Source organism: Oncorhynchus masou, chromosome 7, assembly GCF_036934945.1.
Source record: "Oncorhynchus masou masou isolate Uvic2021 chromosome 7, UVic_Omas_1.1, whole genome shotgun sequence".
In the NCBI taxonomy this organism is placed as follows: Eukaryota; Metazoa; Chordata; class Actinopteri; order Salmoniformes; family Salmonidae; genus Oncorhynchus; species Oncorhynchus masou.
Window position 1 is genome coordinate 12,077,052 of NC_088218.1, and position 27,736 is coordinate 12,104,787.

General features: G+C 42.0%; 1 protein-coding gene across 7 annotated transcripts; it reads left to right on the plus strand.

Annotated features, from left to right (window-relative positions):
• The first annotated feature begins 5,720 nt into the window (after nucleotides 1–5,720).
• LOC135543297 (target of Nesh-SH3-like) lies at nucleotides 5,721–25,217 on the plus strand. Of its 7 annotated transcripts, XM_064970453.1 has the most exons (23): nucleotides 5,721–5,896; nucleotides 7,799–7,867; nucleotides 7,965–8,100; nucleotides 9,092–9,282; nucleotides 10,026–10,078; nucleotides 11,037–11,076; nucleotides 11,536–11,613; nucleotides 11,805–11,879; nucleotides 13,009–13,215; nucleotides 13,541–13,618; nucleotides 14,484–14,675; nucleotides 15,354–15,419; nucleotides 16,231–16,317; nucleotides 18,182–18,244; nucleotides 18,542–18,664; nucleotides 18,801–18,890; nucleotides 19,014–19,223; nucleotides 20,505–20,610; nucleotides 21,429–21,508; nucleotides 22,418–22,447; nucleotides 22,876–23,034; nucleotides 23,139–23,261; nucleotides 23,420–25,217. In XM_064970453.1, exons 1-23 carry the CDS (start codon nucleotides 5,731–5,733, stop codon nucleotides 23,533–23,535), a joined length of 2,538 nt encoding a protein of 845 aa, XP_064826525.1. In that variant the 5' UTR covers nucleotides 5,721–5,730; the 3' UTR covers nucleotides 23,536–25,217. The 7 variants fall into 7 exon arrangements, with proteins under 7 accessions (XP_064826525.1, XP_064826529.1, XP_064826528.1 ...); XM_064970457.1 differs by lacking the exon at nucleotides 16,231–16,317; XM_064970456.1 differs by lacking the exon at nucleotides 13,541–13,618.
• Nucleotides 25,218–27,736: the final 2,519 nt, after the last annotated feature.

A 27,736-nucleotide genomic window follows, 5' to 3' on the forward strand; every position in this document is an offset into this window, starting at 1 on the left:
ATTTAGGGGACTTTTGTTACAGATGTGTCATTTTAATTAGAAGGTACAGGTATGCTCAATTTGGGAGAAATGGAAGGACCATGTTCCACAACAGAATGTACTCTAAGTGTTTCAAGGTTTGGTTTGAGTGAAGTTTGTTAGTTCCTTATTCAACATACAAAACAAACAAACACAACGATTTGGGATATTGCTGGAAGAGAAGTTGTTTCTGACTAACATATCTCAAAGTCTGCCAAAGGATTAGATGCTAGCTAGACTTTTTCCCTCAGCGCAATACCCTGAAGGCTGGCTGTTATTCACTTTAAGGGTCATGTAACCAAACCAACTGTTTTCACTTGTGATCAGCCTCACACCGAGTTCTGCTCTTGGGTCAATCAGCTGCAGTTGGAATGCCTTCAACTATGAAACACCACATCCGTGCCAAGAAACCACCATGCATGATTACACATGTCTTAAGTGTCAAACTTCCATGCTTTCCCACCATTTGAGAAGGCAACAGGATGCCAATGCCAATCTGTAGAACAAACAACCCAAAGATAGCTTAAGAGACTGAAGACGGACACTGATGATCGCACACAAGTCTCCTGAAGACTTACAGTTGGGAAAATCAAACATGCCTGCTGCTAATGCTTAAAAATGATTGTTTTTTCTAGACAACTTTGTTACTGGGAATTCTTAATATCAACGATGCCTCTCTATCATACGAACTCAATGCATTTTATGCACACTTGGACAACAACAACATCGTGCCGGGCGCGAGGGCCATCACCGTCTCAGAGGACTGGGTGATCTCGCTCTCTGAGGCCGTCGGAAGAAAGGTCTTTAATCATATCAACATCCGAAAGGCCGCGGGGCCCGACGGTATTACAGGGCGCGTTATCAGAGCATGCGCAGAACAGCTCGCTGGCATATTCACTGTGATTTTCAACCTCTCCTTGTCCCTGGATGCTGGACTTCCTGACGGGCCGACCCCAGGTGGTGAGGGTAGACAACATCACCTCCGTCCTGCTGACCCTCAACACGAGGGCCCCACATGGGTGTGTGCTTAGTCCCCTCCTTTACTCCCTGTTCATCCACGACTGCGTGGCCACACATAACTCCAACACCATCATCAAGTTTGCAGCACCTCTCCCCCCTCAGGTGGTTAAAAAAGTTTGGCATGGGCACTCAAATCCTCAAAAGGTTCTACATCTGTACCATTGAGAGCATCTTGACTGGCTGCATCACTGTCTGGTATGGCAGTAGCACCGCCCTCGATCGCATAGCGCTACAGAGGGTGGTGAGGGCAGCCCAGTACCTCACTGGGACCAAGCTCTCTGCCATACAGGACATCTATATCAGGCGGTGTGAAAGGTAGGCCCGGAAAATCATTATAGACTCCAACCACCCAAGACATAGACTATCCTCTCTGCTTCCGCACGGCAAGCGGTACCGGTGCATTAAGTCTGACACCAACAGGATCTTGAACAGCTTCTATCCCCAAGCAATAAGACTGATAAATAGCCAACCAAATAGCTACAAGGACTAGTGACCTTTTATCTCTATGCATGCTCACACACCCATTCATTCCATAATCTGTTCACTCACACATAATATGCACAATACATTTATACTGACTACACACACGCACAAGCTATTGCTACTCTGTTTATTATATATCCTAATGCTTAGTCACCATACCCCTGTATATATCTAGCTCCATCACACCAGTATCCCTGCACATTGTAAATACAGTACGGTACTGGAACTGACCCTGTATATAGGTATGCTTACTTACTTCATATTTATTGTGTGCTTTTTCTAGTATTACATTGTTATTGATTATTGCATTTTTGTTTGCAAGCAAGGCATTTCACTGCTCTTGTGCATGTGACATTAAAAACGTAAAACTTGAAACATTAGTCAAGAGCAGGATAACTTCATTGACAACAGAACACAACATAGCTAACAAGCTTTCCAGCATGAGGGGGCTATTCTTTATGCAGGAAGGCATTTATTGGTATGACTCATGTAATGGAGGCAGCTCTGCAGTGTGGTCACTACACTTAACTCTTAGAAAAAAAGGAGAACCCTTTTTGGTTCCAGATATATCCCTTTTGGGTATGTAGAACCATCTGTAGAAAGGGTTCTACATAGAACCCAAAAGGGTCCTATCTGGAAGCATAAATGGTTATTCAAAGGGATCTCCTGTGGGTACAGCCGAAGAACCCTTAAAGGTTCTAGATAGAAAAAAGTTGCTAAGAGTGTAGCTGGCATACTCACAAAGTCCTAAAATCTGATTTGAAACCTTACCCTAACATGAACATGAACCCTAACCTTAACCACACTGCTGCAGTGGTTGCTCAAGTAAACGTTTTGAGATAATGCTGCGGGACATAGAGGTAATTTGTGGTTTAGTACGGTACCCTTACGCCTAACCCTAACCTTAAAGTAAGACCCCCCAAAATAATCACATTTTTCCCCATTCATTTTTACAATATAGCCAAAAAAAAGGTGCTATCTAGAACCCAAAAGGGTTCTTCGACTGTCACCATAGGAGCACCCTTGGAAGACCCATTTTTTTGTTCCATGTAGAACCCTTTTGGTTCCATGTAGAACCATTTCCACAGCTACATAGAACCAAAAAGGAATCTCCTATGGGGACAACCAAATAATCCTTTTGGAACCCTTTTTTCTAAGGGTGTGGCAGAAATCTCTCAGTTCTGCCTCCAGGGAAAGATGGATGACAATACATGTCAACCTGCATTTTTGATGAGTAAGCCTTTCCACAAGCTTTAGTATACATTTATTGGTATTATGTAACATAATAATGTCTTCCACATTCTCCTACTGTAGCTAGAATCATTCTTCATCTGTATGTCTCCACAAGGGGTGAAGTGGTCATCTGGTCCTCTATAAAAGTCTAGGGTCTCTTTAGAGACTGAAAACATGCTTCTTGTTAAATTAAAGGGAGTCAGCAATAACATGACAGGAGTCTTGAGGTAAGCAGAGGTTATGTCATGTTGCCGGGGGAGATACGTTTATTAATGCCAGTTAGAATCAAAGGCGCCACTAGAAATATGATCTTCGAAAGCAGAAACATGACAAGCAAAACATCCTTTCCCCCCTCCAATCATATTCCAAACAATTCAAGATTACTCATTGGGGTTAAGCGGAGAAGAGAAATTCATTCAAGATTACTCATTGGGGTTAAGCGGAGAAGAGAAATTCATTCAAGATTACTCATTGGGGTTAAGCGGAGAAGAGAAATTCATTCAAGATTACTCTTTGGGGTTAAGCGGAGAAGAGAAATTCATTCAAGATTACTCTTTGGGATTAAGCGGAGAAGAGAAATTCATTCAAGATTACTCTTTGGGGTTAAGCGGAGAAGAGAAATTCATTCAAGATTACTCTTTGGGGTTAAGCGGAGAAGAGAAATTCATTCAAGATTACTCTTTGGGGTTAAGCGGAGAAGAGAAATTCATTCAAGATTACTCTTTGGGGTTAAGCGGAGAAGAGAAATTCATTCAAGATTACTCTTTGGGGTTAAGCGGAGAAGAGAAATTCATTCAAGATTACTCATTGGGGTTAAGCGGAGAAGAGGAATTCATTCAAGATTACTCATTGGGGTTAAGCGGAGAAGAGAAATTCATTCAAGATTACTCTTTGGGGTTAAGCGGAGAAGAGAAATTCATTCAAGATTACTCATTGGGGTTAAGCGGAGAATAGGAATTCATTCAAGATTACTCATTGGGGTTAAGCGGAGAAGAGGAATTCATTCAAGATTACTCTTTGGGGTTAAGCGGAGAAGAGAAATTCATTCAAGATTACTCTTTGGGGTTAAGCGGAGAAGAGAAATTCATTCAAGATTACTCTTTGGGGTTAAGCGGAGAAGAGAAATTCATTCAAGATTACTCTTTGGGGTTAAGCGGAGAAGAGAAATGGACACAAGTATCCATGTAAACAGTTAATTCACCCACCACACAAATATGGTTGTTTGTTTGTTTTACACCTCCTCATGAGGTTCTACAGCTGCACCATCAAGAGCATCCTGACCGGTTGCATCACAGCCTGGTATGGCAACTGCTCGGCATCTGACCGCAAGGTGCTACAGAGGGTAGTGCGAACGGCCCAGTACATCACTGGGGACAAGCTTCCTGCCATCCAGGACCTATATAATAGGTGGTGTCAGAGGAAAGCCCATGAAATTGTCAGAGACTCCAATCACCCGTTATAGACTGTTTTCTCTGCTACTGCACGGCAAGCTGCACCAGAGCGCCAAGTCTAGGACCAAAAGGCTCCTCAACAGCCTCTACCCCCTTGCCATAAGACTGCTGAACAATTCATAAAATCGCTACAGGACAATTTACATTGACCCCCCCCCCCCCTTTTGTACACTGCTTCTACTCGCTGTTTGTTTGTTTGTTACCTATGCATAGTCACTTCGCCCCCACCTACATGTGCAGATTACCTTAACTAGTCTGTACCCCTGGATACTGACTTGGTACCAGTGCCACCTGTATATAGCCTCGTTATTGTTATTCTTATTGTGTTACTTTTTATTATTACTTTTTATTTTAGTCTATCCCTGTAAATATTTTCTTCTTCTTGAACTGCACTGTTGGTTAAGGGCTTGTAAGTAAGCATTTCACGGTAAAGTCTACACTTGTTCTATTCGGCGCATGTGACAAATAAAGTTTGATTTGATTGAAGAGGTTTGTGGGTCATCGATAATGAAGGCTCCAATATTATATCCAAGGTTCGTCCCAAGTTTCCTCTGTGTATGGGAGTGATTAGGCTATTGTCAAAACCTAATTAATGCTCTGAGTGATGATTGGGGTTAGTGGGGGGGGGGCAGAACGCTCGCCCTGCCTCTTGCCTGCGTGGGCATTAAAAGGGCGGGCTGTTGACTGATGTGTGTGACGACAAAAAACTGCCACAACATCCTTTTCCAAACACCATCTTGATCCCCTTTATGTGGCATTTTAAGCCTGCTTTTCATTAGCATTTAACAGCCTCTTTAACCCAGCAGCTGAATCAGTCCAGTTCCTGCATGGTGGGAAACGGGAACCTGGTGGACAAGGAAAAGCCTTTTCCAAAGCTAAAGAGCCGTATTACCAGGTTCAAATGAGCTCCATTACTCATGTTTAGGACATTTCCCAGACAGCTATTTAGCCTCTGGTCTTTAATAATGACTTTTCTGAACTCTTTGTAGCTCAATCTTCAAGATTTACATCCTCCATTGCATTTCACCTTCTAATTTGACATCTCCTGTGCTTACACACTCCCTCAAGCCTGACGATATCAGTGGGTTTAAAGTCCTTTGGGTTTATCCTAATAGTCCAATGTTATGACTGATGGGGGAAGCAAGTATCCCATCTCCTGTATGCGTTCAGGGTAATATTGGCTGCAGTTGAAGAGTACTGCAGTCTGTTTCCTGAAAACCACAAACACAATCCTGTTTGATTAATCCCTTGGGTACCTGGGGAGAGGCAGCTGTTTATCTTGCAATTACCCCTAAATGAATCTGTATCCAGAAGTTTCTTAAATGCAGCACTTATCGTGCAATTCACAAATGCTCTGCACAGTATTTGCAATCTGCTCATGTTCATGTGAGGTGCTGAAGGTTAGCTGTGATGGAATGCACTAGCATCTTTAGGTGCAATGCACCATAGTTCAACTAATCATATCCACAATGCAATTCAACTGTATTATTCTACTTGTTGCCCTTTAACAGTGAGAAGACAGAACATGAAGGTTCGCATCAACGCTACGGGCGACACCATCGTGATGAAGTTTGTCCGTCCCAACCCTGACACCAAGCTGGAGGGCTACATCCTGGGCTACGGCAGCAGCATGTTCTCTAAACAGTTCATCCAGCTGCCTGAGAATGGAGAGCCCTACGAGACTGAGATAGGTAAGACCAGTCTATGGTAAGACCACGCACAAACACACACACACACTAACCTATTGACTCTCAGGGATTCATCAGATAGTCATAACATAACAGTGTATATTGTGACTCCAACATACGTCAGTGTGGGGAGAAACCGTTCCTCTGAGAAACCCAGCAACCTGTCTTTGTAGAGCACAGAGATTCTCCAAACAGGGTGAAAAGGACAGGAGTTACAAGCATGCCACAGTTTTGACTTTCCTCTTTAAAACCCTTTCCTGCAGCTCAATGGGTTCCATTCATCATCAACCACAGCCTCTCATGAGATACATCCCAGCATCCCAGCCCACTACGGCACCTTAGCAGGGCAGCACAGGGCCAGTGGAAGATTACTTTACAGCTTGTGTAGATCATCTATTGAGCGTGAAACCACATGCTTATGTTAGAATTCGAATGATACGCAGTTGCTTATTTTTCTTGATACTCCCACTCACTAAAATCACTTGAGTTAAAGTAAACATCGGAGTGTTTTCATAATTAAATCAAACAAATATGGTTCCTTTATTGCTGTTTTGTGTTGATCTGTTTGGATTTATGATCGGCACGAAATGAGAGCAGGTCAGGAACAGGTTTCCTCTTGTTGTATGAAAAGGTCTCAATGGCCAGTGGCTATGAAGTGTTAGAGTAGAAAGGAACCAGAGACTAAAGAGAATAGAACAACTCCCTTGGCTGGCTCCCCAATCAGTGAAAGGAGCGCTGTTTGTTCAATGCGGAACAGCTTTTTAGTCACTTTTGCTTGAGCCCTTTCACCTATGTGAGAGACAACAGAAGTGATCAAACATAATTTCTCACTGGTACAAGCTGTGACCACGTACAAAAACAACAACGACAAAGAGCCGAGTTAAATTGGTCTCAGGTGCCCCTCCAGAACACCTGATGGAAGTACCTCATCACGAGAGAGCCCAGAGGGATCCAACAAGAGAGCAGAGGGCAGACAGAACCTTCTCAGCAATAATGACACACGTAGTAGTCCAATAGGATATGGTTGTGTTACTGTGACTCTCTGGGATCCTCTTCTGTGCTGACACTTAACTTATTTGAAGTGTTTCCCCACACCCAACAGTTTGCTTTTTTTTAAGCAACCAACTGACTATCACTTGTCCAATGCCCCACCCATAACATTGTGCCAGCTTTGATCCATGCCAGCCTGCTCCTGCTCCTGGCATGCCAGCTCAAGTGCTCTGGCTTTATGTTAATCCATTGAACACCAGGACCTAGTCAGGCCCTTAGTGCTCCACCCTTCACATCCTGTCTATTTTGTTCTGTATAGTTATTCATTAATGAGCTCGCCATTCTCATGCAATAGAAACACAATATTTTTGGATCGCTGTTTTTATAGCACATTGAATCCAAGCGGCCAGATGTGTCTTAACTGGGCTCCAGATCCATACCCATATTTCACCCCTCCTAGCTAGCCTCAGACACTGTTTGCATTTGGGCAAGTATTATAACAATAGACAACTGTTAGATTGTGGGTGGATAATATAAACCTCTTAGAGAATTTACTGTATTTATTAAAGTCTCTGCAGGTTGGACAATGTTCCATTGTTCCGAGGAGTTCAAGCAACTCCATTGCATTTCAACATACCATCTGAACGACTGTTTGTTTTCATCTGTTGTGCTTAAAGTCAAGCTCTTTCATCTGTGTATCTGTTCTGTTTCTGTTTACAGCTGATTTGAATAGTTTCAGCCCATCTCCTTAACACCAGAGACCTGGCTGGTTAGTGACTCACCAGGCATCAGCAGGACTCTTTCTTCCCAAACCCTTCTTTCACTGCCCAGGAAAATATTTCCCCCCTTCTGGTATATACCTTTTTCCATGACAAAGAAATCAATGTGACAACATTTTATTTTTTAACCTTTCAGACGCTGAACCCAAGTATCTTGTTGCTGTCCAGCCAATCCCGAGCAACGACGTAAAGAAACAATGCACAGGTACCTGCGGCAGTCTGTCTACGCATCTAAAAGGTTAAATCAGGTCATCAAATCTGTTGCAAATATAGTGTATGACCGTTGACCTTTGTCCTCACAGGAAAGGTCAACCTGGAGAAGCCACTCCACCTGGTTATTGGCTCCGTCACCCCAACCTCTGTGCTGCTGTCCTGGGGAACCTTCCTGAAGACGCCCTACGAAGCAGGCAACATCATGAACGACTGTTTGGAAGACGGGTGAGTTATACCCTACCGCACCGCCAGCCAGGCATCTGGTTCCAGTTCCATGTTGCATTTCTCAGGCCAAAGCTTCCACAGAAACAGCCTCACTCAGCTCAAAATGGATGACAGGTGAATGCAGTTACACACTGTTAAGGCATTCGGACTATCTGCTTTTCACAAAAGAGAAGGATCTAGTTGAAATCATGTGCACACACTGAGATCTGAATACCAGGCTGTTATTGCTAGCTATATATAAAGATGACATACTGTATGAAGGCTTGACTAGATTTAAACTCATACCGTGCATTCAATGTACTGTGCCGTCGAACCTTGGAGGATTTATGACTCATAACAGTTCTGTAGAGAAACGTTGAGAAAGTGTGCCATTTATTTTCTATGGAAAATGGAGCATGGGAATGGACCGAGGTCTTTTCCAACACAGGTGTGTGCAGGAGTTGACTGAGAATACATGGACTGTACTGCTGGGACACAAGCACACTTTTCCATCACTCGATTTATGCTCCACCTTAAATACATTCTAGAATTTCCCCCACTCCGTAAGTTGGAGGAGTCGTTGGAAATCTCGACCTAAGTTACAGCTGAGAGTTCCCCTTCTATCTGGTGGCTTATTAAAAGCTAATATCGGTTCCTTCTGTTTACTGCTTGGCTACTGCCGGCAACGCTACCCAGAAAGACAATCCCTGAGGGCATGAAAAGGGATCGGTTGACACTGACGAGATGACCTGAGATATCGGAGCCAGAATTAACAATAGCTAACGAAGGAAGCTTGTTTAACATATTAGTCACTATGGTTCATCAGACCACAGCCGTAGAGCTGGAATAGCCACCCATACTGTATGATGTTGAGCACGCCTGCTGTGCTTTCCTGGTCGATGAGAAAAGAAGGCAGAATTTTCCAAAGGTTAGAGTTTGCCATAAAGATGCACAGCTACTGTACAAGAATCAGCATGTTGTTTACTGTGCCTTGTTTGTCCCTCCCATGCAGACACTACACCGTCCGCTACAGGGAGAGGAACAGGAAGTGGATCTACCAGACCTGCCCCACCAGCGACACTGTGGTTGACAACCTGAAGCCCGACACCCCATATGAGTTTGGGGTCCGCTCCAACAAAGACGAACGCAGCGGAATCTGGAGCAAGCCTGTCATTCACAAAACCAACATGGGTGCAGGGTTGGGTAGGTTACTTTCTACATGTAATAGTTACTAGTTACCTGTCCAAAATTGTAATCAGTAATGATTACTTTTGAATTACCCAAACTCAGTAAAGCAATCTGATTACTTTCAGTTACTTTTGGATTACTTTCCCCTTAAGAGGCATTAGAAGAAGACAAAAAGGGTCCAACAAACACATTTGTTGTGTCATCAAAGTGGTCTCTGACTTGTGGTCAGACATGCTCAAGTGGAAGAAACGTAAACTTACCGGCTTCTTTTCAATGCTGATTGAATGCCGTTGAGAAAACAGAAAGGTGTCACAATGTATTTATTTTTTGAGCAAACATCCTTTCCGAATTTAAAAGTAATCCAAGAAGTAGTCATCTAGTTTTTAAAACGTATCTGTAATCTGATTACAATATTTCAGATGGAAATGAAATGTTACATTGACAGTTTTTTTTTTGGGGGGGGGGTTATCAGATTACATTACAGATTACAGTAATCAGTTACTTCCCAACCCTGCATGGGCGGTATGTATATGATACTTAGGAAAATGAAAATCAGAGAGTTCAGGCCTCCTTGTTTTATTTTTGAAGAAGTCTGTAAGAAATCTTTGTGGCTCAAGAACCAAGAATAATACATTCATATCATATATGAGCCATTTTGTGTTTTATTGTTCCTACTTGCCAGACTTTCAAAAGATGACCTACCGACACTCTCTTCTCAGAATAGCAATTGTTTACATCTTCTTCTCCATGTTTTGCAGACAAAAGCGTCCAGAAACTCTACAAGCACCGGACCCCTATTGTGAAGCCAATGGTATGTGCTGTGTTTGTTGGCCATACAGCATAAGAACCTATGACCTACGGGACTATCAGTCTCTGTATTAAATCGCTTCCACAGGCATACGTATTCTCACACTACAACTTTACCCTACCACTCATTTTTTTTTCTTCAAGAAAATATTTTTCTATTTCCCGCTGTCACTGTGGAGGGAGAATATACAAAGGTGGTGAGAGAGGGTGAGAAGCAGAGCATAGCTGAGCTGTATAAGGAGAGAGGGTGAGAAGCAGAGCATAGCTGAGCTGTATAAGACCAGAGTAGAGTCGATAAACTGCTGTCTGCTTCCCCTGTCTGACCCCAGCACCCGGCCTGAGAGACTCTTTGACGTGGGTTTAAGAGGGTCACCCTCACAACCCTGCTGTGTCAAGCAGAACATCGCAAATCAACACATGACACGCTCGCGCTGACATAGTCTTTCTGCCTACTCACAATCAATCAATCAATCAGATGTATTTATTCTAAAGCCCTTTTTACATCAGCAGATGTCACAAAGAGCTATACAGAAACCCGGCCTAATCCTTTTTCCAATCTCTTTCACGGTGGCTATTTTGATTTTGCAGCTTATATGCAAGTGTGACTGTCATATGGCCCTTGTGTGTGTCAGTTAGGCTAAGTCAGGTACCAGTAAGTGAAGTGTAGATAGCAGACCATAAATGTTTTCTGGTGAAGTGGCTTTTCCAGGCAGAAGACAGGAGTGATGTATGTGCCGTTAAGGGATGTTGAAGGGCACGTTAGGTACTCTAGATGTCTAACGGGAGACTCTCAGTGATGTAGCACTCAAGGGGAGACAGCACAAAGCACAACGCTATACTCACCATAAAACGAAAGCATGACTTTAGCACGGGTAGCGTATTAGTGTTGACATATGAACTGTAGCTGTGGATCTGGTGGCAATAAAACCGTCCACCAACTGTAGATTGTTTTTGTTTCTCAGAAACCACCCATGTCCCGTGCACTTTTCCCACCTCGTCCAGGTAAGCCATTTCCGTGTAATCACTTGAAACCAGAACTTTTATATTGCATCCAAATGAAACAGCGAGGAATGCTACATGTCCATATGCATGTCCAGGCAACACCGTTACCTAAGCTTTATTCCAATGTACAGGAATGTAGAATATGTCATGATATTGTTCCAGGTGTATAAGTCCAGACAGCTAAATGCGACTTACCCTTGTTACACCTGTTTTCTGAGGATATAGCTGCATATTACACTGTTTTACACTGTTTTAATATGGTAACGCCTTTACACTAGTTTAATATGGTAATGCCTTTACCTTGTTTTAATATGGTAATGCCTTTACACTGTTTTAATAATTTAATATGCCTATGTAATGTAAAGTGTTGGTTTACAGCATCACTACTTTAGACATAGGGAGTATGTTGTAGCTACTTGAAATCCTGCCTATCTCCTCTTGATTCCCTTTCTCCCCCAGCTATTCACAATAAGACTCAGCCTAGAATCCCTCTGACCAAAAACCAAGGTTTCCCAGGAGCTCCCAAGACATCTTTTGGTGATTACTCTCTCTCTCATTCTCAAGCACTTAACTTTTCACATTGTTTTTTAATGTATTATTGTTGCCAAAAACACTTCACTGTCTTTAAAGACCTTCTGTGATCAAACACATTTCCTGCCCTACACCTTCGCTACCTTTGCATTTCGTTCCTATTCACACTTTATGAAAAGTGATATTATTTTCTACAGCACCACCAGAGAGACACCTGGAAGCTAGGCCTGACCCCCGCGCCAATGAGCCTCAATGGCCACAGTTCCCACTGGGTAAACAGTGACTGACATTTTGAATCATATCAAGCTTTATTCGCAGTCAGTCATCGCTTGGCTATGTCCACTACGCTGCTGCGAGGGGAGGGGTGGGCTGGGGTGGGGGGTGAGAACCGCAGCTGTTCGTTGTGATTGGCTGCATGCTGGCATGCCTTGAGTCCACTGAGAGGTAGAAAGTCCCTGGATCGTGGAGATGGTGGTGGCACAGGACGGTGCCGCCACAGAGTTGGAAGTATGCGCATAAGTTTCTGCCAGAGCAAATGCGAAGGGCACGCATGACGGGGATTTTGTTTTGCTTAGACCTCAGGCGCTGTGAGAGGATTGGCTGCTTGTTTTGCTCAGTTTCCCTTCATACTGTATCAGTCCAACTCTGCACTTTACCTTTACCCCTCTCTCTCTTCCACTCTTCTTTCTTTCTTTCTTTCTTTCTTTCTTTCTGTCTTTCACCCATAGCTCATCCATTGATCTATTCATCCATCCTTTTCAATTGTTCTGCTGTTTGTTCTTCCCATGTCTATCCCCACAACCTCTGTGACTCTCTCTCTCTACAGCAGTGTCCATCAAAATCCATCATTTCATATGTTTGTGTCCACACACCATGACGTCTTTCTTGACATCAGTCATCTCAATCATCTCTCTCCATGTTTCATCCCTGTCATCTCATTGGTTTACAGAGTTGTTGCACTTAAAGCCAGTGGCGATGCTGGGTTTAAACAGTCTGCATGACAACACTGCATGCAAAATGTGCTTCAATTTCCCATTAGGGAAAGGCAGCACAAAGTTGCTCTATACCCCTTCTGTCCCTCTAAATACTCCTTCCAATTATATTTTCAAGACTTTATGTGTGTATTTCAATGAGGTACAACTACATTATGTGACAAAGTTAAATCAACCTGCATCCACTATTTAAAAAAGATAAATAACTACAATCTTATACAGTCAATGAAAGGCATTCAGAGACATTCATCTCAGAGCCAAAGAGATGGATTTGAATGCCTTTCTATGAACTGTTGATATTGACCTCAAATATTGGGCATCAAAAGGTTCCATAAGGTACGTCCTTATGTGACTCCATAGATTTCAGTCCCCATAATCAAAGTTGATCTCCCTCTTCTCTCTCACCCAGACGGAGGAAACAGTATTAGAAATGCTTCCTCTCATCTCGTGGACCTCCCTCCTGCCCCCCCCCAACTCCTGCCCACCAAAACCCCCAGTACCTCCTCTGCCACCCCTGTCCTTAACAACCCCTCTCCACCCGGTGAAAAGCAACAGGGAAAGACCCAACCCAGGGGACCTACTAGCGCCACAGTGAAGACACATAACCCTTCCTCTGGTAATTTCCACCTTTCAACTCTCTTTTACCTTTCCCTTCTTTTACAGTCTGTAATGTCATGTTAAGGGCATCAGAGTATACTCTGGCACACCTCAAAAACGTTATCTAAAATGCCTAACTCTCTTCGGAGAAAACGCCTAGATGTTTACTGAAACATTTTTTATGAAGTGAGGCAGGAATCCTTTGCTTTCCTTTACTCAATGGGTAGTCTTTGAGAGTGCTGCCCGAGTAACAGATAGGCAAGGAAGCTCTAACTTGAATTTCTCTACAAACCACTGTAACCCAACCCTTCAGAAACAGATAAAACCATTTTTTCCCCACACAGCTCTCAGCGAATCACAGAAAGGAGCATCACTGCTAACCCCCACCCTGGGCAGTGAGAAAGCCAATAATAACAACTTGGGTAACGATGACCTCATCGTATGAATGCCCTCACTGTGTTTTGCCTCAGCTGGTCTACGTACACTCCGCTGTCTGTCTGCTGTCCACTGTGTCACCATCATCTCAGACCAAAGCTTCTGTGTTGTTGTCCAGCTTTAACGCACATTCATTGGTCAACAGCTTCAGTGTTGTTGTCCAGCTTTAATGCACACTCATGGGGTCACAGCTTCAGTGTTGTTGTCCAGTTTTAATGCACACTCATTGGTCCACAGCTTCAGTGTTGTTGTCCAGCTTTAATGCACACTCATTGGTCCACAGCTTCAGTGTTGTTGTCCAGCTTTAATGCACACTCATTGGTCCACAGGTCATGATCAGGAGTTGGACTGAATGCCCGTTATTGCACCATCCACCACATTATCAACCACATTACTGCATTATCCATATCTGCATGGCATACACAATCTGACAGTCATGGTTACGCTGCACTGCTTAGCCCCAGCAGCTTCTATGACTCTATTCCTCAAGATTGTGGAAGCTTTAGGATGAAAAATGCTTGAAAAATCCTATAGTAAATATTGTTTACGTCACAAAATTAATTAAAAGAACACAAAAAAACATGCAACACTTATAACAACAAGGCTAACAGGAGTTAAGAGCTCATGTTAGGGAACTACAGTAGATGCCTTCAATCAAATTACACTATTGAATGCTGCAGATTTATTTGCGAGATCATTGATTGAATCATCCTCACTAACCCCACTATTCCACTCCTAAGGGCCGTGGCTCTGTAGTTCCCTAACACCTGAATGGCACAACAAATGTGTCTGTAACAGACATTGAAACTACACATTGTAACAGGTTCTACAATTGTTTTTGTGGTTTTCTAGGTCAAGGCAGCCAGAGAAATTTGAAACCCCATGGCCCGGCCATCACACTGATAGGCAGGACCATGAAGTCTCCTGCTGCCACAAACCCTCTCTTTCCCTTCACTGATGGCTCAAGACAAGATACCCCTTCCTCTTCCTCATCCCTTCTTCGTAGGGCTAATAACTCATCACAGACCTCCAGGACACCAGGGGGTAATGGAATCTCTCTGTCCCCTTTTCTTCTCCTCCACTTCCTCCTCCTGTTCCCCATCTCCTCCTCCTCCTCCTCTTCCTCCTACTATGTCATCTCCGTGTGGTTTTCTTGAAATCCTCTCTAGCCCCACAAACCCTGTGTAACAAGTGTGCAGGACTTCCTCCAAACCAACCAGAAATGTTGTCATATCTGGGCAGAGATTGAGGTCAGGCAAAGATTGCAGAGTTGGTTCGGCATCAAGTGCCTAATTTCACCCTGCCCAACATGTGGAGAGCGTGATCGGTCATGTTTTCGACATAGCTTTTCATCTCCGTGGGCAAGATCTGTCCTGGCTGTCCAATCTATCCATCTCTCGACTCTCGCACCATCTGAAGAAGTCACTGCTACTTTTAGAAAGATCTGTCAGATACGGTCAGCATGTCGTAGATTCTGGTTGCAGCACGGGTCAGCCATGTTAAGACAGAGCTTTCCACTGTCTTTGGGGAAACACGTTGTTCACTTGAGGCTGAAGCTCTGACAGGACTCTCCGCTGGTCCATCACCTCCTTTTCCTATTTATTTTCCTCCTCACAAGGCCTGTTGGGAGATTCATCTTTAATCTCTTTTTTCCTGAAGAATTAAGTCTGAGCTAACAATACAAGCTGCTTTTTCCATAACAGTCACTCTTCTTCTCCACAGCCAATGGTAAGCATCACAAAGGAACCGGCCTCCCCAAACCAGTCGTTTGGAACAGACTGAGAATGGGTAAAAAGAGCTGATATTTCTCCTCTGTGTCTCTCATCCATTAACCCATACAGTTTGTTGGTGTTTTGGCGGCATCATCAACCAATATCGGTGTCCTTCACCCATTCATTTTGTTTGTCAATAATGTGTCTGTCTAACCATCCATCCATTCATCAGCCCGTCAGTCTGTCTATCCATACGTTGCCATCTGTCCAAGGGTCTTGGTGTTCTTGGTTTTAATGCAAGCTTCTTCAGATCCAATGCTGTTACAGGCTTCAAAGCTTATGACAACGAGTAATCAAAGGGGTATTAAGTAATCACTGCTCTTTTTAGGGAGGTAAGCCTGTGTTAGTACCCATTTGTGGTGGTGGGGAAACTCGGTTCATGTTTTCCAGGCAGAAACTGAAGCAGTTTCAGAGGTCTTCAAAGATCAGGCTCTTTGTATTCCAAGCTACATAACCGATGCTGTTTCTCTGTCACAAACCGGCAAACTGGAAGTCAAATCAATGTTGAGCTGCTTATGGTTGGGTTTCACCCTGCGCATGATTGTATGCATGTCAGTCCTGTACTGTCCTCATTGAGCATGGGATGTGGTTGGGTTGTCTATCATCATCATTCACTGTATGTTTGTGCTCTGTTTTATGTTATGGTCAATAGGTTGTGTCTTTACTGACAATGCAAGACAGTGGAATACTCAAGGAGGATTCTTTGAAAGATCTTAATTGATATGTTCAGAATCCATCGATGTCTTCAAGTGTCTGGACCCGCCACATTTCCCTCAAAGACACAATAGGTTTGGGAATAGGTGTTAATCTTAGTACTTTTCCTGCAGCAAACACAAACAACTCGCTGTTGGAGGACATAAACCCTGACGTTTTGGGCCGTTCAGGCTTATCTTCCATTGAGGACCAGTTCTATGGTAAAATGGCATGAATCCAGTCTTATCTGCACCCAGCGCAAAGCTAGCCCTGCCCACGCTGACACACGCTAGCTTCCATCGCCATCATTTCCGCCCAGACTGCATGAGTCGGCCATGTTGGATGTAAAAATACTTCTTGTTTTGATCAAAACACTGGACGACCATCACTAAGAATTTGACCAAAGGCTCCAGTTCAGACGAGCCTTTGGAAAATACTTTCCTTTTTTGGAAAGTATGACGTCTGAGGGTGATTCGCTTATTTTTAAGAACCTTATTTTGGCGTGTTTCTCACCAAGCTTTGCACTTTCTCTTACCACATGTTAAGAAATAAAGTGTTCTATAATAGCCCTGCCGCCGTGTAATGAACTTGACGTTTTGTTTGGAGGGCGGCTCAAATGTTATTTTCATCTATTTTCCTGGGTAGGTTCCACATGCTTCTGGCCTGATTGCAAGTATTGACTTAAGAAGAACAATAATCTTCACAGGCTAGTGCATCACTGTGGAAGTGCCAGTGTTTAGAGTACCCATCATGCAATCAGGAGAGCATGGCATCAGCTTTTCATCAGCTACAGGAATTCAATGTTTGCATTTGGTTACAGATTTGTGTTTGTATGAACTAGACTTAGTCGACTAATATTTTTGCATGAGTAGACTGGTCACAGTGCAAAGGCAGAAAAAGTCAGCAGTCAATAATGATTGTGTTTGGTGGCTTGTCACTTGATCATGCAGTCCCCTATGAGCAAGCTTCACTGCATGTTCTGTACCCTGTGAAACATTTGTAATCTTGATCTATGCTGGTTCCACGTGGCTAGAAAAATACAATGTTTTAAGATTACATAGAACACTGTCATTGCAGAGAAATATCTATTTTTACTCCAATTTCAGTAGACTCACAGTTTTATAAATGTATAACATATGCTATCCTGAATGACAACATGAAAAAAGTTTGGGAAAGCTTTTCGTTTTAAGTAGAACCATGTTTTCTAGAAACTGTAGAGTTGGATAAAGCAGTGCTAACTGCAAACTGGCAGTATTTCAAACATGGATATTTTACATGTAATTGATGGAAAGTAATGGACCCATATTGTTTTATATTAACAGCTAAAATGTTTCAGAGCTACACCAGCTTTTATGTACTGGGGCTTTGCATTTAGCATATTTTCTTATGGATTAGGACCAATTCCTTGATTGTGAAGAATTTGGCCTCAATGCAACAGAGCGCTAATTGGCAACAGGTTAAGCATTTAGTTCTGGGTAACGTTCCGAACATGTGTAAAACCTCAAGGAATTACAAAGGATTGTTCATGTTTTAAGGTTCATTGGGCATAGGGTATGGGGTTTTACCATCCGTTTATTTATACAGTCCATATAGAGTTCCTTCCAATCATTTTCCACAGCTCATGGTCATCAGTATGATGCGATATCTAGAACCTAAAAGGGTTCTTCTGCTGTCCTCCATAGGAGAACCCTTTTTGGTTCCAGGTGTAACCCTATTAGGTTCCATGAAGAAGCCTTTACACACAGTTCTACCTGGAAGCAAAAAGGGTTCTCCTATGGGGACAGCAGAAGAACCCTTTTTGGAAAGCTTTTCTCTAACAGTGTATGACAGATGGTGCACGTCAGATACGTGATGAAATCCTGATGTAGGATTTTCTCTAGATATTGCCGATTGTGTCAACAATGGTCAAGGAATTTGGGTTATTCTACAAGTGGTGGTGAAAGAGTGTTCCACTGTTTTTCATTTAAGATGACCTCTTCAAGGCAAATAATGCCATCAGAGAGACAAAGGAATGGTTCTCGCAGAAATGGTAATGTTTAGTGATTATGTGATTGACTGTTGTTTCCTTTGATTTCTATTTTTCAGGATCTCGTCCGTCCATTCCTGTCAACAAAAAGACCAACCTGGTTGGCAAACCTGGTGATATGAGTAAGGTTTAGTTGGTTGTAATAATAATAACACATAATTGAACATTGTGCAGTTTTCTATACATCATCCACTGCCTGAAATGGGGGTATACACACCAGTCCCGAAACGCCATGATAAACCAGCTGTTAGTGAAAGAGTATTTTGTCATCATGAAGTTTGTCATTTGGCTGAGCTTATGTTTACAACCTCGAAAGGCACTTTTCCTCTAAGCAAATATAGAAATATTGAGAAGGCCAAGAAAAACAACAAACCTTTTTTTTGTAAACAATGTGCTTTGCCAAACTCTGTTCTCTACAGACAAGCTGAATGTCTTGAAGCAAACAGACAAGGCCTCCATTTTGAAGAAGTTTCCATCAGTGACGACTAAACCTGCCAAGCAAGACCGCAGACACACAACAACGACTGCACCATCAGCCAACGGTATAACCGATCACAATTCAGAGCTAAATTATGTCCTAAGTAGACCTACATTATTGGTGCCCCATGTGAAGACAATCCTTAAATGTGTTTTGTGAAGCTCTAAAGCATATCCTTGTCCTTTCTCATCCTCTCACAGACATCTGGTTTGAAACCTGGGAGAACTCCTCATTATTCAGCTCCCTACCAGCCTCTGACGTGGATGCATTGGGAAAGAAACGTTTCGTTGGTATGTAAAAAAAACCTTCTTGTAACTATCATGTACTTCTATTGTTCTGGACAGAAAATGACTAAATGGTCGTTTTGAACCAGTAGTGCAGGGATCCTTTAAATGTGATCTCTCTTCCCTAAGCACCCCATGTAGTCTACAAGACAGACAAGAAACCAGACGAGCCTTGTTCCATCACCACCTCTCTCAGCTACTTCCCAGAGGAGGAGGGCGGGGAGACAAACGTGACAGCCCCGCCCAAGTCTCCGCCCTACAACCTCACCGTGGTAACGGTGGAGGGATGCCCCTCCTTCATCATTCTCGACTGGGAAAAGACAGACAACGACACCACAGGTGGGGAGAGTGGGACACTGTACCTGTCTATGTTATCCAACTGCAATGCAAATGCATAGCAACATACACCACCGTTCAAAAGTTTGGGGAAATGTAGAAATGTAATTGTTTTTCAAAGAAAAGCCCCCCCAAAAAGTCCATTAATAAAATAACATCAAATTGATCCGAAATACAGTGTACAATAGATATTGTTAATGTTATAAATGACTATTGTAGCTGGAAATGGCAGATGTTTTTTGGGAATATCTACATAGGCGTACAGAGGCCCATTATCAGCAACCATCACTCCTGTGTTCCAATGGCATGTTGTGTTAGCTAATCCACGTTTATAATTTTAAAAGGCTAATTGATCATTAGAAAACCCTTTTGCAAATATGTTAGCACAGCTGAAAACTGTTGTCCTGATAAATAAAGCAAGAGCAAGAGGACAAGTACATTAGAGTGTCTAGTTTGAGAAGGCCAGCATCCTGGAGTCGCCTCTTCACTGTTGACGTTGAGACTGGTGTTTTGCAGGCACTATTTAATGAAGCTGCCAGTTGAGGACTTCATTTTGTCGGTTTCTCAAACTAGACACTCTAATGTACTTGTCGTCTTGCTCAGTTGTGCACCGGGTCCTCCCACTCTCTTTCTATTCTGGTTAGATCCAGTTTGCTCTGTTCCTTGAAGGGAGTAGTACACAGCATTGTACGAGATCTTACGTTTCTTGGCAATTTCTCGCATGGAATAGCCTTCATTTCTCAGAACAAGAATAGACTGACGAGTTTCAGAAGAAAGTTCTTTGTTTCTGGCCATTTTGAGCCTGTAATCGAATCCAGAAATGCTGATGCTCCAGATACTCAACTAGTCTAAAGAAGGCCAGTTTTATTGCTTCTTTAATCAGTACAACAGTTTTCAGCTGTGCTAACATAATTGCAAAAGGGTTTCTTATGATCAATTAGCTAATCTAAGTTTATAATTTTACAAGGCTAACACAACGTGCCATTGGAACACAGGAGTGACGGTTGCTGATAATGGGCCTCTGTATGCTTATGTAGATATTCTATTAAAAACCTGCCATTTCCAGCTACAATAGTCATTTTCAACATTTAACAATGTCTACACTGTATTTCGGATCAATTTGATGTTATTTTAATGGACAAAAAAATGATCTTTGAAAAACAAGGACATTTCTATGTGACCACAAACTTTTTAACGGTAGTGTACATTGGAAAGTGTGACTCTGAAAATTGTGAAACTTGGTGAATTCTTGAATTCAACAGTGATTTCCTGGTTGTTGTGTAGAATATGAGGTAATCTCCACGACGAAGGGACCAGATGGTACTCAGGTCTCCATCCTGACCACCAACCAGACTCACACTGCAGTAGAGAACCTCAAACCCGAGAGCAGGTATATAATATAACATCTTTGTGCCTGTATTTCAGATTGATACAACACATTCTGTTCTCTCGGTATGCTCTCTCTCAGTCCTCAGACGGTAGCTTTTTTCAGAGCTTTGAAAAAGTATGAAAATGCATGCGCTCACTACCGTAAGTATGCTAAATAACTCAAATGTAAATGTTTGTGAAACTTATATTTTCTGAAATGCTTTCGTTCATGGAAATAATACAACATTTTAATTATTCATTGTATTATTACTATTTTTGTCAGAAGGATAAGCTAGCTAGCTATGTCTGGTTAAGATCAGGACCTGCACTTCTCTCCGACGTAGTTGGAGAAGAAAGGTTCTTCACGTGTGGAGAGCAGAGGAGGGCCGCCACGCTCCCTAGGTTTTTAATGAACCAGAATATGGGAGTATTTGACATTAAAGAAGTGATAGAATATAAAACAGGGCTTCCTGTGAGCTGAGCCTGCTGAGGCTACTGGCACGTGGTGGACCAATCGCTGTGTCTGAACATCTCATATGGAGGAGACATTAGCGGGAGGGACTCTGGCTCTCTGGACTGCACTGTCTGGAGAAGAGATAAATAGGGAGGCAATACTAGAGCCTTTCCTTGCTGTAACAACAAGGCCGAACAAGAATACACTACGTTTCCATCAAAATACTGTGTCCACTTTAAACGCTGTGAGGATTAGAGGAAAATGTGATTCTGTGGAAATGATTGCTTGCAATTGGAAATGGAGCGGAAATTGGAATCTGGAGCGAGTCAGTAGGCTAATCGCGGTGAGACCTTCTGATAGTGACACTTCCTGCTCTTACCTCACAGCTACGAGTTCAAGGTGAAACCCAAGAACGAGCTTGGAGAGGGGCCACCCAGTGAGCCTGTGTCCTTCAACACTGAATCAGGTACAGTATGGGACACGTTGTTTTCTAGACCAGCACTAATACGCCTCATTAAACGACACTTGGTGATTGGTGATTGGTTGTTTCGCTGAATCGCACACTTACACCATTACCTATTCAGGAGTCAGTTAAAAGTTCAAGAGCCACATCTGGCCTTTTGCGTAGGCCATCTGTTGACAAGGTCAGGCATTTGGCGTTAAACAAACAAACAAGCATCCACTAAAATACGCACGTACAAACGTACTAACGCACAGCCTCGTCAACCAGCTCCAGTCATGTCTGGCGGTCCACCACTTACCGGTGTAGGGGTCTGTAATTAACTAGCTGTTGTTAACCTAATGATTTCAGCATGGCCCCTCCAATTCCAGAACATTGGCTGCTGCCTCTCCATGTAAACTGCCTCGAACCCCAGGAGTGCTGTCGGCTGCCAGCTCTCCCTCATCCTGCATTGCAGCTCACAACACACTCAATCAAACTCACTAATACAACAGCGTATCATAAATGAATGGCAAGTAGGGAATCTGGTCATTTTTATGTTTCTGGGAGGACCTCACCGCTGGGCCTCATTGGCTCACAGAGGCTTACCCTCTATGTGAGAGATGATGAGGAGTTTGAAGGCAAATGATTTGTCCTGGAGTCTCCTGGAGTCCCACACTACCATATCAGACTGGCTCTTCAGTGCCAGAGTGGACTAAATTTACTTTCCGTAGATTTTGTATGGCTTTGCTACAAGACGTGTGGTTTTGTGGTCTTTTATTTAGGAGAATCACCAACTTATTTCAAAATCTTTTGGAACCAAAATCTTTTTTTTTCTATAGTCTATTCTGAGAAGAAGACATTTGAAAGCACCTACTAACTCACATTTCTCTCTCTGCCTCTTTTTCTTCATCTCTCCATCCCTCCGTCCTGCAGCTGACCCACGTGTGAGTGAGAATGTCTCAGGTAAGCCCCTCAGTCTGTGGTCTGTCCTGAGCACCGGTCCCAGGTGACACATTCCACCAGGCTGAATGAATGGATGATCTAAGGAAGGTCTGGCCTGGCACAGTGAGAGTCTGTGGAGACTCAGGCCACCGTGCCCCAGTGCAGCAGTACACTGCTCTCCATCCAATATCTATGAGCTCACTTCTTCCACGCCCAACTCACAGCCAGACCAAACATTTACACAGCTAAATGAATGGAGACATTTTTATTTTCCCTTTCATTTCATCAGTAGTAAAAGGCTGTGATACACTAAAAAGACAACTCTGATTGGGAATGCAAATATACATTTGGGCTTCTACTCATCTCTATTTTCTTAATTATTATCTTTGTTTCATGATTCATGCCTTTGATATTCCACATTCTAATATTTTGTTAACTATTTCCTGTAGGAAAAGATGCCATCTGGACCCAGTTCCCCTTTAAGACAGACTCATACTCGGAGTGCAATGGCAAGCAGTACGTAAAAAGGACCTGGTACCGCAAGTTTGTGGGCATCCAGCTCTGCAACTCCCTCCGATACAAGATATATCTGAGTGATTCTCTCAACGGTCAGTTCTGCTTCCGGCGCTCAGTGTCTATAGTATAGAACAGTACTGTAGCTCAGTTTAAATTGCCATCCCTTTCAACAACTTTTTCCCTAATAACTTTACAGGTAAATTTTACAACATTGGGGACCAGACTGGCCATGGTGAGGACCACTGTCAGTTTGTAGACTCGTTCCTGGATGGGAGGACAGGAAACCAAGTCAGGGCTGACCAGCTGCCAGCAAGAGAAGGTACAAACTACAGCACTGACACATCTATCTTTCAATTGTTGAAATGAGAACCTGTTAAGAATATGCTTAATATCCATGCCTGAAAACAACTACATTTTCACAATGTTTAAAACGACTCAAAGTTCAGCCCCTCACTTCATTTTGTCTGTTACATACAGGGTATTACAGAGCTATGAGACAAGAGCCTGTCAACTTTGGTCAGATAGGAGGGAACTCTCACGTCACCTACGTGCCATGGTATGAGTGTGGAACGGCCATTCCTGGCAAATGGTAGGACCCCCCAAAGCTGTCTGTGGAGAAGCACGAAGGATATACAGTACATATCAAACTGTCTGGGAAGGTGGCAGGAGGGGTCCTTCTACACATCCAATCAGTCTCTGGATGCTACATATCCCCATCCATCCGCCTCCGAACCCCAGCCATGTAAAAACCTGTACAGGATCTCCGGGTCAGGTTAATATAATGTCCATATGTAATAGCCTTATCTTATTTATCAAACATGACAAAAAGTCAAAGGGATAAAAAGAACATAGTATGAGATAGATGGAGAAACTTCTAACTAACAGTGTGAGGTAACAAACATACAGTAGGTATCTTTTGTTTTAATAATGGGAAGCTGGCTCCCTGAAACTTATCTTGATAACGTGTATAATATTATTTATCAAAGTGTTTGATGCCATGTTCCGAGTTCTAGGAAATGGGTTATAATGCAACGCCTTTGCTGTACAGTACAAGTTGTAGAGTTTCAGACAACCTGCCGGAATTTCATGGTTTCATTCAGTGACCGATTCATGGTGCAAGAATTGTTCCATAATTTGGTCAGTCTTAGGGCTCTATTTAATCCGTATCGCTGAAGCTCAGCGTTGCGGCATGATTGAAATTTAAAGGCAATATTCCCGAGTTAGCGGAGACTGCATTCATGGTAAACGCTGCATATGTCGGCTCAATGGGAAATTACCTTCACATTTCCATCATGCAATCTGTAAGGCTTCAGCGAAACAAATTGAATCCAGCCCTAGTTCAATATACACCTTCAGAGAAGATAATGCTGTAAATATTAACATGAAGTCCACTCTCACACATATCCACTAACCAGTGGAGGCTGCTGAGGGGAGGACGGCTCATAATGATGGCTGGAACGGAGTGAATGGAATGGCATTAAACATATGGAAACCATGTATTTGCTGTATTTGAAAACATTCCACTAATTTCCCTCCAGTCATTACCACGAGCCCGTCCTCCCCAATTAAAGTGCCACCAACCTCCTGTGCCAGTAGTTCATTGTATGAATGTTGACCGAGCAATGGCACATGGCGAACCTGCATCTTCCCCTCGCAGTCACCTAAAACCAAAAAGGAAAATAAGCACACACGCAGAGGACGTCTCGCACCAAACCAATATTTCCCCTTCATTAGCCCTGATATATGGGGTGGCTGTGCATGGGAGGTCTTTATACACTTGTAATTTGCACAGCATAAATGTATTTATATGTATATGGAGAGAAAGTATTTTTTTCAACTAACTTTTTCAAAAGACACGTCCCTTAAAGCAAACGCTCATACTTCACAGTGTTCCACTGGCAACATTTTACATCCTCTGATACAACACGTTGTATATATATCATGTTGGAATATAAGAGGGATATCTTATCTTCTTAGTAGCCTTGATAAATGGTACAGAGAGGAGTCCTGTTGAATGATTTCTTAGTTTTGTACAAAAATACACTTTTGGCTCAATGCGCTTGCAGATAAGTGTTTTCATACTTCTTTTTTATGGAAAATGTTTGTCATATGGAACTGTACTCTTGTTTTTTTAAACATACTTTCATTTCTGTATCTATTTTCAATAATAAAAACAGAAGTTCTGTTACTTTTTTATTTAAAAAAATATGTCCTTGCCATTTTTCACTTTGGGTAACTAGAGTGATAGTGTTTTCCAGTTGAAGGAGCGTACAGGTGGAACTTGAAAAATAAACTGCCTTCCTTAACTGTGCTGCTCTGTTTCATCCATAGCTTTTCTATTAGGTCTAAAAGAAAATGTAGTGGTTTTTATGGACTGTCTATGTTGACATGAGATGTTGACCACCACTGAGCCGATCCCCTTACAGCTCATACATCCTGGTGTACTTTCCCCATGTCAGAGTAGAACCACATCACCAATTAGAAAGATCAACAGACATCCATGGATTACCATGCTTTTCCAGAGAGAGCCCAGCGAAGGCCAAATTCAACACAGGGACATTCTTCCAAATCGCAGGGGCAAGGGGGAAAAAGGCTCTCATTGTCTGTATTAGCTTTCCAAGAGAAAGTTATAGTCTGGGCATAACAGCTAATGTCACATCAAGGTGGAGCGTTCCCTCAAATAGGACAGTAGTCTGATCCCAGGAACCTGACTGCATCTCCCACAGCTGACCTACATACGCTTTTAGAAGCAGTCTTTCAAAAGGAAGTTCAAGTTATGTCACTCTCATACAAAACCAACAGGCTAAATACTGCTACAATAACCACTATACAAAACCAACAGGCTAAATACTGCTACAATAACCACTATACAAAACCGACAGGTTAAATACTGCTAAAATAACCACTATACAAAACCGTCAGGTTAAATACTGCTAAAATAACCACTTTATACAAAACCAGCAGGCTAAATACTGCTAAAATAAACACTATACAAAACCGTCAGGTTAAATACTGCTAAAATAACCACTATACAAAACCGTCAGGTTAAATACTGCTAAAATAACCACTTCATACAAAACCAACAGGCTAAATACTGCTAAAATAACCACTTCATACAAAACCAGCAGGCTAAATACTGTTAAAATAACCACTTCATACAAAACCAGCAGGCTAAATACTGCTAAAATAACCACTTCATACAAAACCAACATGCTAAATACTGCTAAACTAACCACTTCATACAAAACCAACTGGCTAAATACTGCTAAAATAACCACTATACAAAACCGACAGGTTAAATACTGCTAATATAACCACTTCATACAAAACCAACTGGCTAAATACTACAAAACTAACCAATTTATACAAAACCAACAGGCTAAATACTGCTAAACTAACCACTACATACAAAACCGACAGGCAAAATACTACAAAACTAACCAATTTATACAAAACCAACAGGCTAAATACTGCTAAACTAACCACTTCATACAAAACCAACTGGCTAAATACTGCTAAAATAACCACTTTATACAAAACCAGCAGGCTAAATACTGCTAAAATAAACACTATACAAAACCGACAGGTTAAATACTGCTAAAATAACCACTTCATACAAAACCAGCAGGCTAAATACTGCTAAAATAACCACTTCATACAAAACCAACAGGCTAAATACTGCTAAAATAAACACTATACAAAACCGACAGGTTAAATACTGCTAAAATAACCACTTCATACAAAAAAAGCAGGCTAAATACTGCTAAAATAACCACTTCATACAAAACCAACAGGCTAAATACTGCTAAAATAAACACTATACAAAACCGACAGGTTAAATACTGCTAAAATAACCACTTCATACAAAACCAACAGGCTAAATACTGCTAAAATAAACACTATACAAAACCGACAGGTTAAATACTGCTAAAATAAACACTTCATACAAAACCAGCAGGCTAAATACTGCTAAAATAAACACTATACAAAACCGACAGGTTAAATACTGCTAAAATAAACACTATACAAAACCAGCAGGCTAAATACTAAATACTTCATACAAAACCAACTGGCTAAATATAAAATAACCACTTCATACAAAACCGACAGGTTAAATACTGCTAAAATAACCACTTCATACAAAACCAACTAAATAAACCGACAGGTTAAATACTGCTAAACTAAAATACAAAACCAACTGGCTAAATACTGCTAAAATAACCACTATACAAAACCAACAGGTTAAATACTGCTAAAATAACCACTTCATACAAAACCAACAGGTTAAATACTGCTAAAATAAACACTTCATACAAAACTAAAATAACAGGTTAAATACTGCTAAAATAACCACTGCTAAAATCATACAAAACCAACAGGCTAAATACTGCTAAAATAAACACTATACAAAATTGACAGGTTAAATACTGCTAAAATAACCACTTAATACAAAACCAGCAGGCTAAATACTGCTAAAATAACCACTTCATACAAAACCAACAGGCTAAATACTGCTAAAATAACCACTTCATACAAAACCAGCAGGCTAAATACTGCTAAAATAACCACTTCATACAAAAACAGGTTAAAACCATACAAAACCAACTGGCTAAATACTGCTAAAATAACCACTATACAAAACCGACAGGTTAAATACTGCTAAAATAACCACTTCATACAAAACCAACTGGCTAAATACTGCTAAAATAACCACTTCATACAAAACCAACAGGCTAAATACTGCTAAAATAACCACTATACAAAACCAACAGGTTAAATACTGCTAAAATAACC